The 19,551-nt window shown below is 44.5% G+C and overlaps 1 protein-coding gene across 8 annotated transcripts in view; it reads left to right on the top strand.

The window, feature by feature from the left end:
- The first annotated feature begins 7,315 nt into the window (after positions 1-7,315).
- NSUN3 (NOP2/Sun RNA methyltransferase 3) overlaps positions 7,316-19,551 on the top strand; it is an 83,363-nt gene continuing 71,127 nt past the window's right edge. For 2 of the 8 annotated variants that reach the window (XM_056559328.1, XM_056559333.1), the window contains exons 1-2: positions 7,326-7,453; positions 15,480-15,612. In XM_056559328.1, coding sequence (XP_056415303.1) covers positions 15,610-15,612 — 3 coding nt within the window. In that variant the 5' untranslated portion in view covers positions 7,326-7,453; positions 15,480-15,609. Of the gene's footprint in view, positions 7,488-12,258; positions 12,411-15,479; positions 15,613-19,551 lie in introns of those variants that run through there. The other 6 variants (XM_056559335.1, XM_056559327.1, XM_056559329.1 and 3 more) reach the window with 6 other exon arrangements.

The following is a 19,551-nucleotide window of genomic DNA, read 5'->3' as shown; positions in this document are numbered from 1 at the left end:
ACATACATACACAAATACACACATACATACACACATACATACACAAATACATACATACATTCACACATACATGCACAAATACATACACACATACATACATACATACACACACATACATACATACATACACACATACATACACACATACATACATACACACATACATACACACATACATACACACATACATACACACGTTGAGTTTTATATATATAGATTTTTATCTCTGTATTACAACTGCAAGTCCTGCCCCGACCACAGGTTGGTGACCTGAACTACAGCTCTTTGCATCCACTAGGACAGTGTTTCCCAAGCAGGGGGCCTCCAGCTGTTGCAAAACTTCAAAACCCAGCCGAAGGCTGTCCGAGCATGCTGGGAGTTGTAGTTTTTCAACAGCTGGAGGTTCCCTGCTTGGGAAACACTGCACTAGGACAAACCTATTAATACTCACCTCATCTCTCCAATTACACAATTGTGGTAATGGTTCTGCTAGGGTGGATACGGAGCCATTTTGGAAAAACAATGGTGTAAAGATTGTGAATAGATTTTTCTAAAATGTCTCTTAACCCCTTAATGACCAAGCCCATTTTCACCTTAAGGACCAGGCCAATTTTATTTTAGTGTTTTCGTTTTTTCCTCCTCGCTCTAAAATCCATAACTCTTTTATATTTCCATCTACAGACCCATATAAGCGCTTGTTTTTTGCGTGACCAATTGTACTTTGTAATGAAAGCTTTCATTTTACCATAAAATGTACGGTGAACCCCCCAAAAAATTAGGGAGGATATTTAAAAATAGGGAGGAAATTTAAATGAAAACCAAAATTTTGCACATTTTGGAGAGTTTTGTTTTCACACTGTACAATTTACGGTAAAAATGAAGTGTTCTTGATTCTGTGGGTCCATACGATTAAAATGATACCCATCGCTAGATACTTTTATATTTTTGTACCGCTTAAAAAAAAATCTAAAACTTTTTGTACAAAATCAGTAATCTAAAATCGCCCTATTTTGCCCACCTATAACTTTTTCATTTTTCCATATAGAGGGTGGTATGCATATATAAAACTTTTAGATCAATTTTTATTAATTTTTTTTTTGAATAAAATGTGAAAAAAGCAGCATGTCTGGACTTTTTTTTTTTACGTTTACGCCATTCATCGTACGGGATCATTAACATTATATTTTGTTAGTTCGGACATTTACGCACGCGGCGATACCAAATATGTTTATTAAAAAAAAATTACACTTTTTGGGGGTAAAATGGGAAAAACGGACAATTTTCATTTTTATTGGGGGAGGGGATTTGTCTTTTTTTTTTTTTTTTTTACTTTTACATTTTTCAACTTTTTTTTTTTACACTTTTTATGTCCCCATAGGGGACTATCTATAGTAATCTATAGATTGCTAATACTGTGCAGTGCTATGTATAGGACACAGCACTGATCAGTATTATCGGTGATATTCTGCTCTGGTCTGCTCGATCTCAGACCAGAGCAGAAGACCCCGGGAGACGGCCGGAGCAAGGTGGGGGACCTCCGGCCGCCATGCTGGATGTTCGGATCCCCGCGGCAGCGCTGCGGGCGATCCGATCATCCAATCAAAGTACCGCAATGCCGCAGATGCCTTGATCTGTATTGATCACAGCATCTGAGGGGTTAATGGCGGACATCCGCGGGTGTCGGCCATTACCGGCGGGTTCCCCGCTGCTGTGAATGCCGTGAATGACGCGAGCACCCTTCCGATGCTCGCGGTCATACACAGGACGTAAATGTATGTCCTGGTGCGGGAAGTCCCGCCAAACCAGGACGTACAATTACGTCCGTGGTCGTTAAGGGGTTAAAGGGGTACACTGGTGGAAAACAATTTTATATATATATATTTTTTTTTTTCAAATCAGCTAGTGCCAGAAAGTTGATCAAGTTTGTGAAATTACTTCTATTTAAACATCTTAATCCTTCCAGTACTTATCAGCTGATATACTACAGAGGAATTTCTTTTCTGCCTGACCACAGTGCTCTCCGCTGACACCTCTGTCCATTTCAGGAACTGTCCAGAGGAGGAGCAAATCCCCATAGCAAACGTATCCTGCTCTGGACAGTTCCGGACATGGACACAGGTGTCGGCAGAGAGCACTGTGGTCAGACTGGAAAGAACTACACAACTTCCTCCGGAGCATACAGCAGCTGATAAGTACTGGGAGGATTAAGATTTTTAAATAGAAGTAATTTACTAATCTCTAAAACTTTCTGGCACCAGTTGATAAAAAAAAAATAATAATAAATAAATTTCCACCAGAGTACCCCTTTAATATTAGAAAACCATAAGCCTCTGCTTTATGCAGCTCATGGCAGTTCACCTTAAAGTGATCCAGTGATAATCTGTCAGCCTTTGTATAGTATCTTTTCTTATCATTGGCTAGAACTAAGGCCTTTGGTATTGGATGGGTACAGGGTACAGTACACAGGGATGTTATGTTCTGAGTGAACACTGGTGCCTGTCAGTCCCCAATCCCCGCTGCCCCATCTGGGGAGGCCAGATTAGATTTCTCGCTGAACAGTGGGGCCGTAGCCCAGGGGGAAGCCAGGAGCTGGATGGGCTCTCCTTAAATGGGCACCTTCTTATGGTAAATAAAACATTTTTTGTAATGTACTTTTCTATTTAAAAAATAAAATAAAAAAAATTATGTTTTCTATGTTTTATTTGTGCCACTAGGTGTCTCCCTACTTGTCCACAGACCCCCCCCCCCCCCCCACACACACCTTTTGCACACACTTTGGACTCCTGCTGGCCTGGCAGAAGTCCAAAGTCAGTAAATGCTGTCTGGAGTGCTGAGGGGGTGCAGCCTTAGCCAATCACACACTGAACTGCTCTGGGCTGTGTGTAGCAGAGTGAGGGAGGAAGTTCTCCCCTGTATGGCCTCAGATGATGTCACAGCCTGCTGGGGAACACCCCTTCCCAATCTGTGAATCTGACAGAAAATACAGAGCAATATGAAGGTAGAAAACTAACAAATAAAGTCAGGGGGTGGTTTATCATGGTGGGGGCAGTGAACTGGGAGGATTATAAAATTTAACAAGATCATGAGAGGTACTCTTTAAAGGGGTACTCCGGTGCTTACACATCTTATCCCTTTTCCAAAGGATAGGGGATAAGATGCCTGATCGCGGGAGTCCCGCAGCTGGGGACGCCCGTGATCATGCATGCGGCACCCCGTTTGTAATCAGTCCACTGAGCGCGTTCGCTCCGGGACTGATTACCGGCGACCGCAGGGCCGGCTGCGTGTGACGTCCCGCCCCCGTGTGACGTCACGCGCCGCCCCTCAATGCAAGCCTACGGGAGGGGGCGTGACAGCTATCACGCCCCCTCCCGTAGGCTTGAATTGAGGGGCGAGCGTGACGTCACACGCCGTTGACCCTGCGGACGACTGTAATCAGTCCCGGAGCTAACGCGCTCCGTGGACTGATTACAAACGGGGTGCCGCGTGCATGATCACGGGCGTCCCCAGCTGCGGGACTCCCACGATCAAGCATCTTATCCCCTATCCTTTGGGAAAGGGATAAGATGTGTAAGCACCGGAGAACCCCTTTAAGTTTTAGCAATGAGTGGCCATTGATTACCCCAAGCCTTGCAGGACCTTCTGGCTAAGTGTATGTTCACACAGCAGAATGTCCACCCTGGAAATTTAGTATTCTGGGCTGCAGGTGTCAGCAGAACATGCTGCTCAAAAATGTGCTGTCTCCATAGATGGCAATGCATTTCTGCGTGGATGCTGCTAAATTGACATATCAATTCTTTCTGCCAAGGCCGGGATCGGAATTTCCGCAAAAGATCATTCGACCATGTGCACGGTGCAGCAGGATCACCTTGACAAAGAATTGGAGTCTGCCGCAACGGAATATCCCTAGCGTATATTCCCAGAATTCACCGAGTTGTATGTAAGTTCTGGTCTTTATTCACAAGGCATCATATGGTACAAGGACGCGTTTCGGCACTCTGGCCTTCCTAATCACAATTTTTGTGGCCTTATTGTCGGTGTATTTTTTTGCCTGCAGCAAAGACTATGGGGGAGATTTATCAAAACCTGTGTAGAGGAAAAGTGGAGCAGTTGCCCATAGCAACTATATTGCTGCTTCCATTGGTTACTATGGGCAGCTGCACCACTTTTTCTCTAAACAGGTTTTGATAAATCTCCCCCTACAAGTCTAAAAATCGGCAGAATAAAAGGACCTACCACTTAATATTAAAGGAGATCTGTAGTGCTCTGAACTTTATCCCCTATCTGAAGGAAAGGGAATAAGTTTTAGATCGCGGGGGGTCCGAGTGCTGGGGCCCCCAACGATCTCCTGCACGGGGCCGTGGCAATGTATAGGAAAGGGGACGTTCCATCCCCGCATGACGCTGCAGCCAGCACACCCCTCCATGTATCTCTATGGGATTCATGGAGGGGACGTGCCGGCTGCTGCGTCATGTGGGGACGGAATGCCCCCTTTCCTATACATTGCCGCGGCCCCGTACAGGAGATCGTTGGGGGCCCCAGCGCTCGGACCCCCGCGATCTAAAACTTATCCCCCATAAGGGATAAAGTTCAGAGCACTACAGATCTCCTTTAAGGGCATAAAATTTACCGCCATAAAATAAATGTCTGCATGAACAAACGACTGTTTTACTATTGAGTTCAACAGAATAGCTGAAACACGGGCATTTTTGCCTTTTGTTTTAAGCGGTAAAATGGTAAAAAAAAAAAACTTTATGAACGTGGCCTTATAGCCCCAATCTGTAGTTTAATGCCCGTAAATTTATGTGCAAGGTTCTTTGTTAGGCACCATTTACACGACCGAAATTCTGCCTATCTGCATGAATTCTGCATCCACATTGGTTCGGTGCGAATCATTCGGCACAAATTCGACAGAAAGGCAGCTCCATTGACTTCAATGGGATTCCGCAGCCGAAGTCCAAAAAAATATTACACCAGACTTATAATTTTATGGACCGCGGAAAACAGAATTTCAGCAGGGGAATTTTGTATGCAGAAATTCTGCTGTGTAAATGACAGTGCGGAATCCCATTAAACTTAATGGGCAATAAATTTAGGAGGAGTCCTGCGCGGAAGTTCCGCAGTGTGAACGCGGCTTAAAGGTCAAACATTTTTAGGTCTGATCATCACCAAAAAAAGGGAAAAAAAAAAAACTGCTTTCCATAATGCAAATAACAAAACAAAAACATCTAAAAATTGGTTTGAAATTTTGAATTAAAAAAAAAAAAGTATGCCTGGGGGTCAGAGATGCAGGACGCAGATTAAAACTTGTGTAGAGGAAGAGTAGTGCAGTTGCCCATAGCAACCAATCAGATCGCTTCTTTCATTTTTCAGAGGCCTTTTTAAAACTGAAAGAAACGATCTGGTTGCTATGGGCAACTGCTCCACTTTTTTCAAGTTTGGATAAATCTCCTCCATTATGTTTTGTAGAACTGCGTCCACAGAAGTGCTAAATATCAAAGTATGGTGCCGAAATCCCAGGCTAACCTTGCCATTTTTACGGCACCATTTACATGTTTTTTCTCCCAGCGCAAGATATGCCATAAGAACGTTCCCTTAGTGCAGTGTTTCCTAACCAGGGTGCCTCCAGCTGTTGCAAAATTACAACTCCCAGCATTCCCGGACAGCCAAAGCTGGAGGAACGTGGTTTGGGAATCTATAAACGTATACGGAATATGAGATGGTAACGGGGGAGTTCAGACGCTGGCCACAGACTGTGCCACGCTGCTCGGCGCTTCGTCAGGCCGCACGCACCTAGGTGCGTGCGGCCTGACGAAGCGCCAAGCAGCGTGATACGGTCCGTGGCCAGCGTCTGAACTCCCCCGTTACCATCTACCGCCTCCCCGCTTCTTTACGAAGGCTAACATCGGAAGTTTACCGGAACCTGAAGATATTGGGTGAGTGCTCCGGCTCAAATTCTGTATACGATTATAGCTTCCATTGGGCTGTATTTCTATGTGAGCGCCATCGTCTTCTTTGCGGTTATATAAGTGCATCCAAGCTGTGTCAACATTTATTAAAGGGATACTCCACTGGAAAACTGTTTTTTTTTTTTTTTTTTTTTTTTTTAATCAATTGGTTCCAGAAAGAAAAACAGATTTGTAAATGACTTCTATTTATTAAAAAAAAAAAAAAAAAAAAAAAAAAAGAATCCTTCCAGTACTTATCAGCTGCTGTTATGATCAACAGAAAGTTCTTTTCTTTTTGAATTTCCTCTCTGTCCATTTTAGGAACTGTCCAGAGTAGAAGCAAATCCCCATAGAAAACCTATCCTGCTCTGGACAGTTCCTTAAAATGGACAGAGGTGTCAGCAGAGAGCACTGTGGTCAGGCAAAAAGAAAAGAACTTCCTGTTGATCATAACAGCAGCTGATAAGTACTGGAAGGATTAAGATTTATTTTTTTTTAACAGAAGTCATTCACAAATCTGTTTAACTTTCTGGCACCAGTTGATAAAAAAAAAAAAATTGTGTTTCCCAGTGGAGTACCCCTTTAAGTGCAGGTGTTATTTCTGTACGGTTTGGGAATCACTTAGTGTATGTTTATGCGGTGTAGAATTTACCAACATCTTTTATTTCATGTGCGCACTTTTTACCATAATCTGGAAAAATATGATCATGTTGCAGACGAAAATGCGCACGTAAAGTTAAATATGTTGATTTTACACAGTGTGAACATACACATAGGCCAGTGTTTCCAACCAGGGTGCCTCTGGCTGTTGTAAAACTACACTTCCCAGCATGCCTAGAGAGAAAACAGCTGTCTGGGTATGCTGGGAGTTGTAGTTTTGCAACAGCCGGAGGCACCCTGGTTGGGAAACACTGACTTAGGGTCAGTTTTAACAGCAGAAATTAAGAAAGTTCTAATAATATCCCCCACATGTTTGCAGATGTTAGAGGCACTGCTGGGACTAGTAGTGCTAGCCACGCACAGTCCCACAGCATCGTGAAGCCCCATTCACTATAATAGAATCCTAGCTTAATAGCATATATCAGTGTTTCCCAACCAAACTACAACTCCCAACATGCCCGGACAGCCTTTGGTTGGGAGTTGTAGTTTTACAACAGCTGGAGGCACGCAGGTTAGGAGACAGTGACATATACTATTACCAGAACTAGCGGCCTCTGGATTAGAAAGCGAAACATCAGCCAAATACAGCGCCCTCTAGTGACCACTGCGCTCCTGCGACCCTTCTGTCAAACTATCAAGAACCTTGTAGAACTACCGTTCCCAGAATCCACCGGTCCCGGAAGTGACGCATTATATTGTAGGTGGTCACATGATCAGTCATTTTTCTCGCTGGTATGTGACCCTTTCGTTTCCGGTTAGTTTTTTGCTGCGCACGTTGTTGCAAATTGAGGATTAAAATTTTTTTTTTGCTCTCTCTTCATGTCGCGACATCAATGACAGCGCAATAGGTGAGCGATCGGTGACTACAGACTTTCCTGACGTGTGAGTTGTGTGTATGGGTTCATAGATAGAGGAGGGCAAAAGACACCACCACCTATTAAACAGGCCACGCCCCCTATAAGATTGAAACCGCGCCCATAATGCACGCGCACAATAAACCACACCCCCAAAAAAATTAAAGGGGTTATCCAGGGTTAGAAAACCAGAGATGATTTATTCATTAAAGGAGATCTTATTCATTAAAGGAGATCTCCGGTGAAAAAGAACTTATCCCTTATTCACAGGATAGGGGATAAGTAGCTGATTGTGGGGTCTGACTGCTGGGGTTTAGTGAGAAGCAAGTGCTGTAGTTGGCACGTGCTCCATTCGTTCCTATGGGAGCGTCGAAAAGACCCGAGTACAGCTCTCGGGTATCATCGGCGCCCCCATAGAAATGAATGGAGCGTGAGCCGTCTACGGGTAGATGACACGCGCTCCTCACTGAAAGGGCCAGGGTCCTGGTGATTGCACGGGTCCCAGCAGTCAGACCCCCACGATCAGCCACTCATCCCGTATCCTGTGGATAGGGATACGTTACTTTTTGCTGGAGTACTCCTTTAAACAGCACCACCCCTGCCCTCAGGTTGTGTGTAGTATTACAGCTCAGTTCCATTGAAGTAAAAGGAGCCAAGTTGTAATACCACACACAACCTAAGGACAGGTGTGGTGCTGTTTTTCTAATCCTGAATAACCCTTTTAAAGGAGTACTCCAGTCCTGAAAAACGTATCGCCTATCCTAAGGATAGGGAATAAGTTTCAGATAGCGGGGGGTCCTACTGCAGGGACCCCCTGCAATCTCATGTACGGGACCACCACACAAAGTGGCATGCCCCCTCAATACAACTCTATGGCAGAGCCGGAGCGCTGTATTCAGGCGGGTGTCGGATGCCGCTTTGTGTGGTGGTCAACACGCGCTGCCCAGCGAGCCAGGGCCCCGTACAAGAGATCGCGGGGGGTCCCAGCAGTCGGATCCTCTGTTATCTGATACATTTTTCAGGACTGGGCTACTCCTTTAAAGAGTTTGTTTGGTAAGTTTAGTTCCCTGAAGTACCCCTTTAAGATTTTGTTATGCATGTAGTGATCTTCAACCTGTGGCTCTCCAGATGTTGCCAAACTACAACCCCCAGCATGCCAGGAGAGCCATAGGATGGAGAGTACTGAACTCTTATCTGTGCACATGTTTGTATATATACAGAACTGCCATATGTAGTCTCTAGAATACAGTGTCAACCACTGTGCCTCCAGCTGTTGCAAAGCTCCCAACATGCCCTGATAGTGGTGTTTTTATTTTATTTATTTTTTATACGGGAAAAGGGGAGTGATTTTTTGACATTTCTATGGGGGGGGGGGGGGGGGGTTTGATATATATATATTTTCTAAAATGTAATAATTATTTTGCATTTGCCTAGTGGACTTTTATATGAAATCATAAGATTGTACAGTGGTCCCTCAACATATGATGGTAATCCGTTCCAAATGGACCATCGTTTGTTGAAACCATCGTATGTTGAGGGATCCGTGCAATGTAAATTATAGGACAGTGGTCTACAACCTGCGGACCTCCAGATATTGCAAAACTACAACACCCAGTATGCCCGGACAGCGAACGGCTGTCCGGGCATGCTGGGAGTTGTAGTTTTGCAACATCTGGAGGTCCGCAGGTTGAAGACCACTGGTATTGGAGGTTATACTCACCTGTCCCCGCTGCTCCAGACCATCACCGCTCATCACCGCTGCCCTGGATGTCGCCTTTCATTGCTGTCGCCACGACCCCGGGGTGTCCCCGATGCTCCGGCAAGACCTCTGCTTCCCCGGCATCCTCGCTCTCCGTCGCCGCCATCACGACGTTACGCACGCCGTCCCGTCATCCAATAGGAGCGGCGTGCGTAACAACGTGATGGCTACAATGGAGAGCGCCGACGATGCAGAGGATCCTGAAGAGGACGCGCCGGAGCCCCGAGGACAGGTAAGAGACCATCACCGGAGCTCACGGGGCACCGTAAAGGGCTATCCGGTGGCAGTTGAAGCAGTCTGCGCTGCCGGATAGCCGTTTATGCGATGGTCCCGATATACAAAAGCATTGTATGTTGATGCTGCGTCCAACATGCGATGGCCTCTGAGAGGCCATCGCATGTTGAAATGATCGTAGGTCGGGGGGTCACTGTACTGTTCAGTACTAGAACAGGCTGATTATAAAGGCTGCACAAGAAGATCGTCCATCCTGCAGCATCTGATGTGTGCGCCCGAACCCAACAGTATCTCCAGTCTGCCCATAGATGCCATGATTGTCAATAATAATGGCATCTATATGGTCAATGGCGTGATTTCTTGTATTTGCCATTAGCGGTGAGTTATTGGCCTCCCATGAAGTGAGCACAGCTCCTGTCCTTGCTTCATAGCCACGCCGTAAATGTATGGAACTATGCATGAAGTATCTCGCTGCAGCGCCATACATTTACAGCGCATGTCCTTACGGGGTTAAAGCATGAGTCCAACGTTTGTCTACCGTGGAGTGATGCAGATGCAGTGTTTCATGCTGAGTGGCCCAGTTGCCGAGGTGACCGGATGAACAGGACTCGTGCTCGGAACGGGCTGGCATTGTGTGTTTCCTCACGCACAATCTAGCGTGAGCTGCGTCTCTCTGCACCAATTTTGGCAGAACAGATAGAAGGCAAATGCTGTTACACCTTAAAGGGGTACTCCGCTGCTCAGCGTTTGGAACAAACTGTTCCAAACACTGGAGCCGGGAGCTCGTGACGTTATAGCCCTGCCCCCTCATGACGACACACCTCGCCCCCTTGATGCAAGTCTATGGGAGAGGCATCACGCCCCCTCCCATAGACTTGCATTGAGGGGGCGGGATGTGATGTCATGAGGGGGCAGGGTTATGACTTCTCAAGCTCCCGGCTCCAACGTTCGGAACAGTTTGTTCCAAACGCTGAGCAGCGGAGTACCCCTTTAAGGGTAGGGTCACACATTGCGTATTCACACGTAGTATTTCACGCTGTGCAAAATCCATTGTGCAACAGGAAATATGCTGCGTATTCTCCTTTGAGGAGACACATAAGGCTACCCAGCGGCAGCCCTGTGTGCGCAGTGAGGTTCGTAGGCAGGACCAGTGACAGGCCCTCTGCCAAACCTCAGTGGACATACAGGGCTGTGTGCATAAAGCCCTATGTGTCTATTCATAGGAGAAAATGCAGCGTATTTCCTGCTGCACATTGGATTTTGCGCATTGTGAAATATATGCGTATACGCAGTGTGTGACCCTACTCTTAAGAGGTATTACCATCTGGACATTTATGGCATGTCCACAGGAGAGAGGAGGGTCCCACCTCTAGAACATGCACCTATATCAGGATTCAGGGGTGCAGGGGTCAGGAAGCCTTAAAGGGTTACTCCACTGGCCAGCGTTATTAACGGACAGTCACGCACCCTCCCATAGACTTGCATTGAGGGGCATGGGCGTGACATCACGAGGGGCATGGCCGACCCCCACAGCACAAAAAACAGCATTTGGAAAATTTAGTTCCGAGTGCTGGGCAGTGGAGTACCCCGCACCCCTTTGACCTCTTAAGGACGCAGGGGGTACCTGTACACCCTGCGGCCATTCCCGGTATATAACGCGGGGTCATATCGGGTCTGTCCCTGCGGCTAATGAAAGACGGGACCCTGGACTAATAGCATGCGGCACCGATCGTTGTGCCGCGCAATATTAACCCTTTAGCCGCGGTGTTCAAAGTTGATCGCCGCGTCTAAAATAAAAGTGAAAGCTTCCTGGCAGCTCAGTCGGGCTGATCGGGACCACCGCAATGAAATGGTGATGTCCCGATCAGCTAGGATGTGAGCGGAGGTCCCCTTACCTGCCTGTGCCGCGTCCGATCTGCGATTGATTGCTCCAAGCCTGAAATCCAGTCTTGAGCAATTGACAGACGATAACACTGATCTTTGCCCTGTCAATGCACGGCAATGATCTGTGTATGAGATCGGTATGTGCAGTGTAAAAGCCACTAAGGGGGGGGGGGGGGGGGGGTCTATAACACTGCAAAACAAAAGTGAAAAAAAAAAAAAAAATGAATACAGATCATTTAACCCCATCCCTAGTAAAAGTAAGAATCACCCCCCCCCCCTTTTCCCATTAAAAAATAAAAACGGTGTAAATAAAAATAAACATATGTGGTATCGCTGTGTGCGGAAATGTCCAAACTATAAAAATATATCATTAATTAAACCGCACGTAAATGGCGTATGCACAAAAAAATTCCAAAGTCCAAAATAGCGTATTTTTGGTCACTTTTTATATCATGAAAAAATGAATAAAAAGCAATCAAAAAGTCTGATCAATATAATGGTAATATAATGGTACCAATAAAACTTCAGGTCACAGCGCAAAAAATTAGCCCTCATACCGGCCCATACGCCGAAAAATAAAAAAGTTATAGGGGTCAGAAGATGATAATTTAAACCTATAAATTTTCCTGTATGTAGTTATGAATTTTTTTTTAGAAGTACGACAAAATCCAACCTATATAAGTAGGATCTCATTTTAACTGTATGGACCTACAGAATAAAGATAAGGTGTCATCTTTACCGAAAAATGCACTGCCTAGAAATGGAAGCCCCCAAAAGTTACAAAATGGCATTTTTTCTTCAATTTTGTCGCACAAGTAATTAATTTTTTTCTGCTTCGCCGTGGATATTTTAGTAAAATGACTAATGTCTCTGCAAAGTAGAATTGGTGGCGCAAATAATAAGCCATTATTTGGAATTTTAGGTGCAAAACTGAAAGCGTCATGATTTTTAGAAGGTGATGAGGAAAAAATGAAAATGAAAAACCGGAAAAACCCTGTGTCCTTCAGGGGTTAAATAGCCGACCGAACTTCATTACGCAGTTGACATAACTCCCATTGCTTCAGATGAATAGAAGTGAGTGTGCTCCCAAGTGTGAAGGAGAAGTGTGTGCAGCGTGCCAATGGGAAATGAGAGTTTTCATTGAAGTTTCCATGTAACGTTGTTTATAATCTACAGTGTGGTGTCATGTGTCACTGTGCGGGATCTGCTATCAGGAGTATTGGCTGACATCTCCCGATTATCACCTGTATAGTATTCCATACGTCAGATATGAAACTGACCCCTATGTGTCACACAATGCCGTGTCACTATCTAGATTGGCACCTTATAAAGATCCCATGTGATCGTGCCGTAACCTGTATGTGGATCCGGAGTCTTCCCTAGAGCGGCATGACTCCTCGCAGAAGAATGAGGAAGCGAATTCCATTACTCTCTTCTGTTTTATTCTTGGATAATAAAAGGCATATTCCCATCCACAGTTTCCAAAACGGCTTATAAAGAAGGCTTGACATTAGTGGCATTTTTGTACAAGGGAAAAAAATAAAATAAAAAATAATGGCAGAAAAACTGAGTGAAGGAGGCCTTAAAGGGGTACCTCGCTGCTCAGCGTTTGGAAAAACTGTTCCAAATGCTGGAGCCGGCGACGGGAGCTCGTGGCGTCATAGCCCAGCCTCCTCATGATGTCACACCCCGCCCCCTCAATGCAAGTCCATGGGAGGGGGCGTGACGGCCATCACGCCTCCTCCCATAGACTTGCATTGAGGGGGCGGGTCGATGACAACACGAGCTCCCGCTGCCGGCTCCAGCGTTTGGAAGTTAGTGGAGTACCCCTTTAAATCTAGTCACTGATGTCTAGCAAACTTTTCATGAATCAACAGTACAAGCAGACATAAGAAACTTTGTATTATATCTTATGAGAGAAAATAATCTCCACTTTTCACTGCTTTTTAGTCCGTTCACACGTAGCGGGTTATCAGTGGATTTTACACAGCAGATTTAAAGGAGAACTCCGCAATAGGGAAATTATCGTCCATACTGCCGACAGTAAAAAACAGGTACATACCTTTCTTCGCTCTCCCGGGGCCTCCGGTAACTGGCTCCAGCCTCCACCGCGATCCTCTTCCTGGTTGCCATGGTCGGCGAGTCATACTGCACTCAGCCAATCACAGGCCGCAGCGAAGTCCAGACTAGGCCGGCGATAGGCTGAGCGGCAGTGTGAGAACGCTTCAGGACACAAAATTCTTCACTACATTGGCACCTGCTGCCGTGGCCGAAAACGTCACGCTGTCGCTCAGCCTATCGCCGGCCGAGTCGGGACTTCGCTGCGGCCGGTGATTGGCTGAGTGCAGTATGGCTCGCCGACCATCGACAACCAGGAAGAGGATCACGGCGGTTACCGGAGGCACCGGGGTAGCGAAGGAAGGTATTTACCTGTTTATTTTTTTTACTGCCGGCAGATTGAATGATAATTTTCCTATTCGGGAGTTCTCCTTTAAGGCAGTATCACCACTTAAAGGGAATCTGTCATCATTATCACCAGCACTCACCTTGGTATTGGCTTGTAGTGCAGGTGACACTGATTACAATGATACTTACCTTTCCCTGATCCGGGCCTCTGCTCTGGCTATATGCTTCTTTTTCTTGATTTGCTAATCAGGAGTTTTGTAAACGAGGGGTGTTCCCAAGCCCTGGGTGCACGGTGACATCCTTCTTCAATTCTCAGAAGAATTGCTTCCTCCTCCGTGCTGAGGCTCCTATGCTGCAGAATGGAGCTCTACTCTACAGCGTAATGCCTCTTCTCCACTGTGAAATTTCTCTCCTCCTGAGAATTGAGATTTAGTTACATGCCTCCTATGGCCGGCTGCACTCCGGTGGAAAACTTTTTTTTTTTTTTTAAATCAACTGGTGCCAGAAAGTTAAACAGATTTGTAAATGACTTCTATTAAAAAATATTTACCCTTCCAGTACTTTTTAGCGCTGTAAACTACAGAGGAAACTCTTTTCTTTTTTAATTTATTTTTTGTCTTGTCCACAGTGTTCTCTGCTGACACCTGATGCCCGTATCAGGAACTGTCCAGAAAATGAGAAAATCCCCACTACAAACCTGTGCGGCTCTGGACAGTTCCTGACACGGACAGAGGTGTCAGCAGAGAGCACTGTGGATAAGACAAAAAAGAAATTCAAAAAGAAAATAATTTCCTCTGTATCATACAGCTGCTAAAAAGTACTGGAAGGGTAAAGATTTTTTTTATAGAAGTCATTTACAAATTTGTTTAACTTTCTGGCAACAGTTGATTTAAAAAAAAAAATAAATTATAATTTCACTGGAGTAACCCATTAACTTTTATTGAGCCATGGTGTTGAAACTTAAAGGAGTACTCTGGTGCAGAGTATTCCTGCTCCGTCCTGCCCGGGCTGCAAAAAAAAGGAAAATGAACCATCTCTCACCTTCCTGGGTTCCTGCGGAGCGCCACTACAGCTGATCAGTCCTCCGGTCCATCCTCTTCATACTTCCGTGTGTAACGATGCGTCACATGGCGCTCAGCCTATCTTTGGCCGCCGCAATGTTCTGCCTCGGCCGGCGATAGGCTGAGCGCCATGTAACGCTTCGTTCACACGAAAGTATGAAGAAGATGGACCGGAGGACCGATCAGCTGTAGTGGCGCTCCGCGGGAACCCAGGAAGGTAAGAGATGGTCCATTTTCACTTTTTTTTGCAGCCCAGCCAGGACGGAGCACATATAACTCACTATTATAATTGGTCATATATATATATATATATATATATATATATATATATATATATATATAATTGGATGCTACTGCATGCTAGTGCAATTCCTATTGTGGAGATGTTGTGCCTGCAGTCCACAACACTCAGTGAGTATGAATTAAAACCAAAAACACATTGATTTTTTGGTTTTATTTTATACTTACTGAGTGTTTTGGACTGCAGGCACAACATCTCCACAATAGGAATTGCACTAGCATGCAGTAGCATCCAATCATGTGTATATATAGGACTAATTATAATAGTGAGTTAAGTTTCAACACCGTGGCTCAATAAAAGTTAAGTTTTAATATTGGATGGGAAATATGGGGTTCTAGTGATCGCCTAGTATTAATTACAACCCTCCATCCATAGGTCCTTTCGTCTTCTTTTGGTAGCTGTAGCATTCTGCAGCATAGGAGCCTCAGCACATAGGGAGGAAGCTCTGCTGATTGGCATATCAAGAAAAAGAAAAATATCAGGGGAAACGGGCACGGATCAAGGAATGGTAAGTAGCATTATCTTCAGTGTCACTAGACACTGATACTAAAACAAAGGAAAATTCTCCACAGTGTGATGCCGTATAACAAAAGTCAACTTGCTCACCAGCAGTGATTGTACTCAGCCAAGCACAACAATGGTAAAGGCATATGGAGAGGGAAACTGTCTGATCCAGCAGCCACTCCTGGGATAGATACAGCAACCTGAACCACAGGGTCAGGCAGGCGCTTGGATCTTGTTTGAGGCAAACAGTTATATTACCCACAATGCAATTTGTTTCGCGGCAAACCGCTTCATCATATCATACCTATGCCTGATGAAGCGGTTCGCCGCGAAACACGTTGCATTGTGGGTAATAAAACTTTTTGCCTCAAACAAGATCCAAGTGCCTGCCTGATCCTGTGGTTCTTTCGGAGGAATTTTGTGGTTACCGGACACTGATGACAGATTTCCTTTAACTCCTGACTGGGCAGGAAGCACACAGCATATACCTCCTGCTCAAACCAGCCTGGGCCTGCAGCTGTATAGCCCCATGCCCAGCTAAGTTGCAGGAGGGGCTCACCTTTTGCTCTTAAGGGGATAACCCTGTACATTGTAAAAGGAGTCCGGCTTCTGTACCGCCACTTACTGCAGAGGTTAGTTTGCTATGCACCTGGCCCTATGAGAGTAAGTCCCACATGTTTTCTGCAAGTGAGTGACGGATTTTCTACCCATTGAAGTCAATGGATAGCAAATCCGCAGCAGATATCACACAGCTTAAAGGGGTACTCCGATGAAAAACTTTATTTTTTTTTTTTAAATCAGGTGGTGCCAGAAAGTTAAACAGATTAGTAAATTACTTCTATTACAAAATATTAATCCTTCCAGTACTTATCAGCTGCTGTATACTACAGAGGAAATTCTTTTCTTTTTGAATTTATTTTCTGTCTGACTGCAGTGCTCTCTGCTGACACCTCTGTCCATGTCAGGAACTGTCCAGTTCCTTAAATGGACAGAGGTGTCAGCAGAGAGCACTGTGGACAGACAGAAAAAAAATCCAAAAAGAAAAGAATTTCCTCTGTAGTATACAGAAGCTATTAAGTACTGGAAGGATTAAGATTTTTTAATAGAAATAATTTACAAATCTGTTTAACTTTTTGGCACCAGTTGATTTAAAAAAAAAAAAAAAAGTTTGCCACCAGAGTACCCCTTTAAGGCACTGCTTGAAATCAGGTGCTAACTAATTACATGTGAAAGTACCTCGCTACATGTGAATGTCTTTCTTAAGAGAGGGGATGGACTATCCAGCCTACTAAGAGATCAGGTTACAGATAATGGAGAAATATACAATAAGGCTAAGTTTCTACTTGTTTTTTTGTCCTGTGTTTTTTGGTTTGAAAAAAAATGCAAGAAAAAACGCCAGTACAATTTCCTGCATCTGGCGTTTTTTCTGGCTTTTTTTTATTTGTGTGGAAATTGCATTTTTGGCCCCTTTAGCGTCTTTTTTTGGTACCCAAAATTTGTTGGGTACCAAAAAAAAAAGGTTGCAGTAGTGATGGAAAAAATATATTTCATGAAATTTATATTTTTTATAACAAAATATTAATACATTTTTAATAAAGTGTGTGTGTTTCACTTTTTTTTCTCTCTTTCTTGAAATTTTTTAGGTAGTACTACTAATCCCAGCATTAAACAACTGTTCCACGATGGGAGTAGTAGTACCTGTACTAATAGACATATCGCTCGATGTGATCGTCCATAATATAGCAGAGATGCGGAGAGGCTCTATACAGCGCTCACATCTCTGCTCTGTACTCCCACCAGTGATGTGAATAGAACATCACTCATTCATATTTTCCACCCAGAGTGGTGATTGGCCGGATTGTTGCAGCCAATCACAGCTCTCAGCGGGAAATATGAATGAGTGATGTTCTATTCACATCACTGACCGGAGTATAGTACAGAGATGTGAGCGCTGTATAGAGCCGCTCTGCATCTCTACAATAGAAAGGACGATCACAGCGGATGTCAGGAGTGATACCCGCTGTGATCTGTCTATTAATGCTAGTACTACTACTCCCATCATGGAGCTCTGCTTCATGCTGGGAGCTGTAATACCTGCATTAATAGACATATCGCAGCGAGTGTAATTTCTGACACCTGTTGTGATCTGTCTATTAATGCAGGTACTACAGCTCACAGCATGGAGCAGAGTGTGCTCCATGTTGGGAGTAGTAGTACCTGCAGTTAAGGAAAGATCACAGTGGATGTCACGCCTGACACCTGCTGTGATCCTCCTGGATAATGTATAGATGCGGGCGGCCACTCTTCTATGGTCCCCTGCACTGAAGTATATATACACCTATTCATATTTCCCACAGAGAGTTGTGATTGGCTGGAACCATCTGGCCAATCACAGCTCTGTGGGAAATATGAATATGTGTATATATACGTCAGTGAAGGGGACCATAGAATCTATACATTATACAGGAGGATCGCAACGGAACCCCGGCAATCTGTCAATTAGTACAGGTACTACTACTCCCATCATGGAACAGTGTGTCCCATGCTGAGAGTAGTAGTACCACCTAAAAAATAAAGAATAAAAAGTGAAAAACACACACACACTACATTTTTATTATTGTCGGCTATATTTTTAGTGCCCTGTTGATCCCTGTTTAAAAATTTATAAAAAATGTTGTTTTAAAAAAGATAAATTTCGTTAAATACAATTTTTTCCATCACTACTGTATCTTTTTTATTTTTAATGGTACCCTGCGAAATTTTATTAAAAAAGTTATCTCCATTACATTTTTTGGATCGCTAAGGCCCAAAAGAGAATAAAAAACGCCTGAAAAAATGTTAAAACCCACATGGTGTTTTTCTTGCATTTTTTTTTTTTACTCCCATAGACTTCTATGGGAGAAAAACACCACAATTTCAGGGGAAAAACGCCAGTGGCTCAACATGCTGCGATTTTGCAAAACCGCCAAGGAGCTGAAAAATAACTCAAAAAAGAGTGAAAAAATACCAAAAGGATAAAAAAAAAACGCCAAACTGAAAAAGTGGAAAAGTGGAAAAAGAATTTTGCGATTTCTCATTGATTTACAGCTAACATCTGGCCGCAGCGTTTTTTGGCCCAAAAAAACACCATGCGGCAGAATTTGCGTTTCCCCCCCCCCCCCCCCCAAAAAAAAAAAAAAAAACAAGTAGAAACTTAGCCTAAACAAGGGGGGTTCTCCATGCAGTTAGTTATTGTTTGCACCACAGTTATATATACATGATTTTACTCGCTTAATTTTAGATGTCTGTGGCACTGTCTCCTATCCATGGTCAGTTTACAGCTGCCTATAGAATTCTATGGATTATTATGTGTGTGCCAACCCCCTACCGTTTATGAGTCCCCCCAGTATAGCAGGTTGAACACTGCTGAAATAGTATACCAGAATAAAATGTATAGAGCCAAATCACATCAACACCTTCATAAATCACACAATACATCAGACAAATATAGATAGCCACAGTAGTCCATAGTTATGTCACACCATGCAGCAGTATATTAAAATAGCCAAGCATGCTGTGCCCCATCATATGTGACCCCATAAACTCTGAGACAGGGGCCATAGGTGGGGCCAGGGCATCATCTTTCTTGCAATCCCAGCTGCTGGGGAGCTCATTAACCTATTGTTTATTTAAAGGGGTACTCTGCACCTAGACATCTTATGCCCTATTTAAAGAATAGGGGATAAAATGTCTGATCACGGGGATCCCGCCGCTGGGCCCCCCCACGATATCTGTGCAGCACCCAGCGTTCGTTTAGTACGCTCGGTGCAGGCGGCCGGGGTTGTGACTTCATGGCCACGTCCCCTCGTGACCTCACACCACACCCTCTCCATGCAAGTCTAATGGAGGGGGCGTGGCATATGCCACGCCCCCTCCCATAGACATGCATTGAGGGGGTGTGGTG

Source organism: Hyla sarda, chromosome 2 (assembly GCF_029499605.1).
Source record: "Hyla sarda isolate aHylSar1 chromosome 2, aHylSar1.hap1, whole genome shotgun sequence".
In the NCBI taxonomy this organism is placed as follows: domain Eukaryota; kingdom Metazoa; phylum Chordata; class Amphibia; order Anura; family Hylidae; genus Hyla; species Hyla sarda.
The sequence above is the reverse complement of the archived record's forward strand: the minus strand, read 5'-3'. Positions and strand labels throughout refer to the sequence as shown.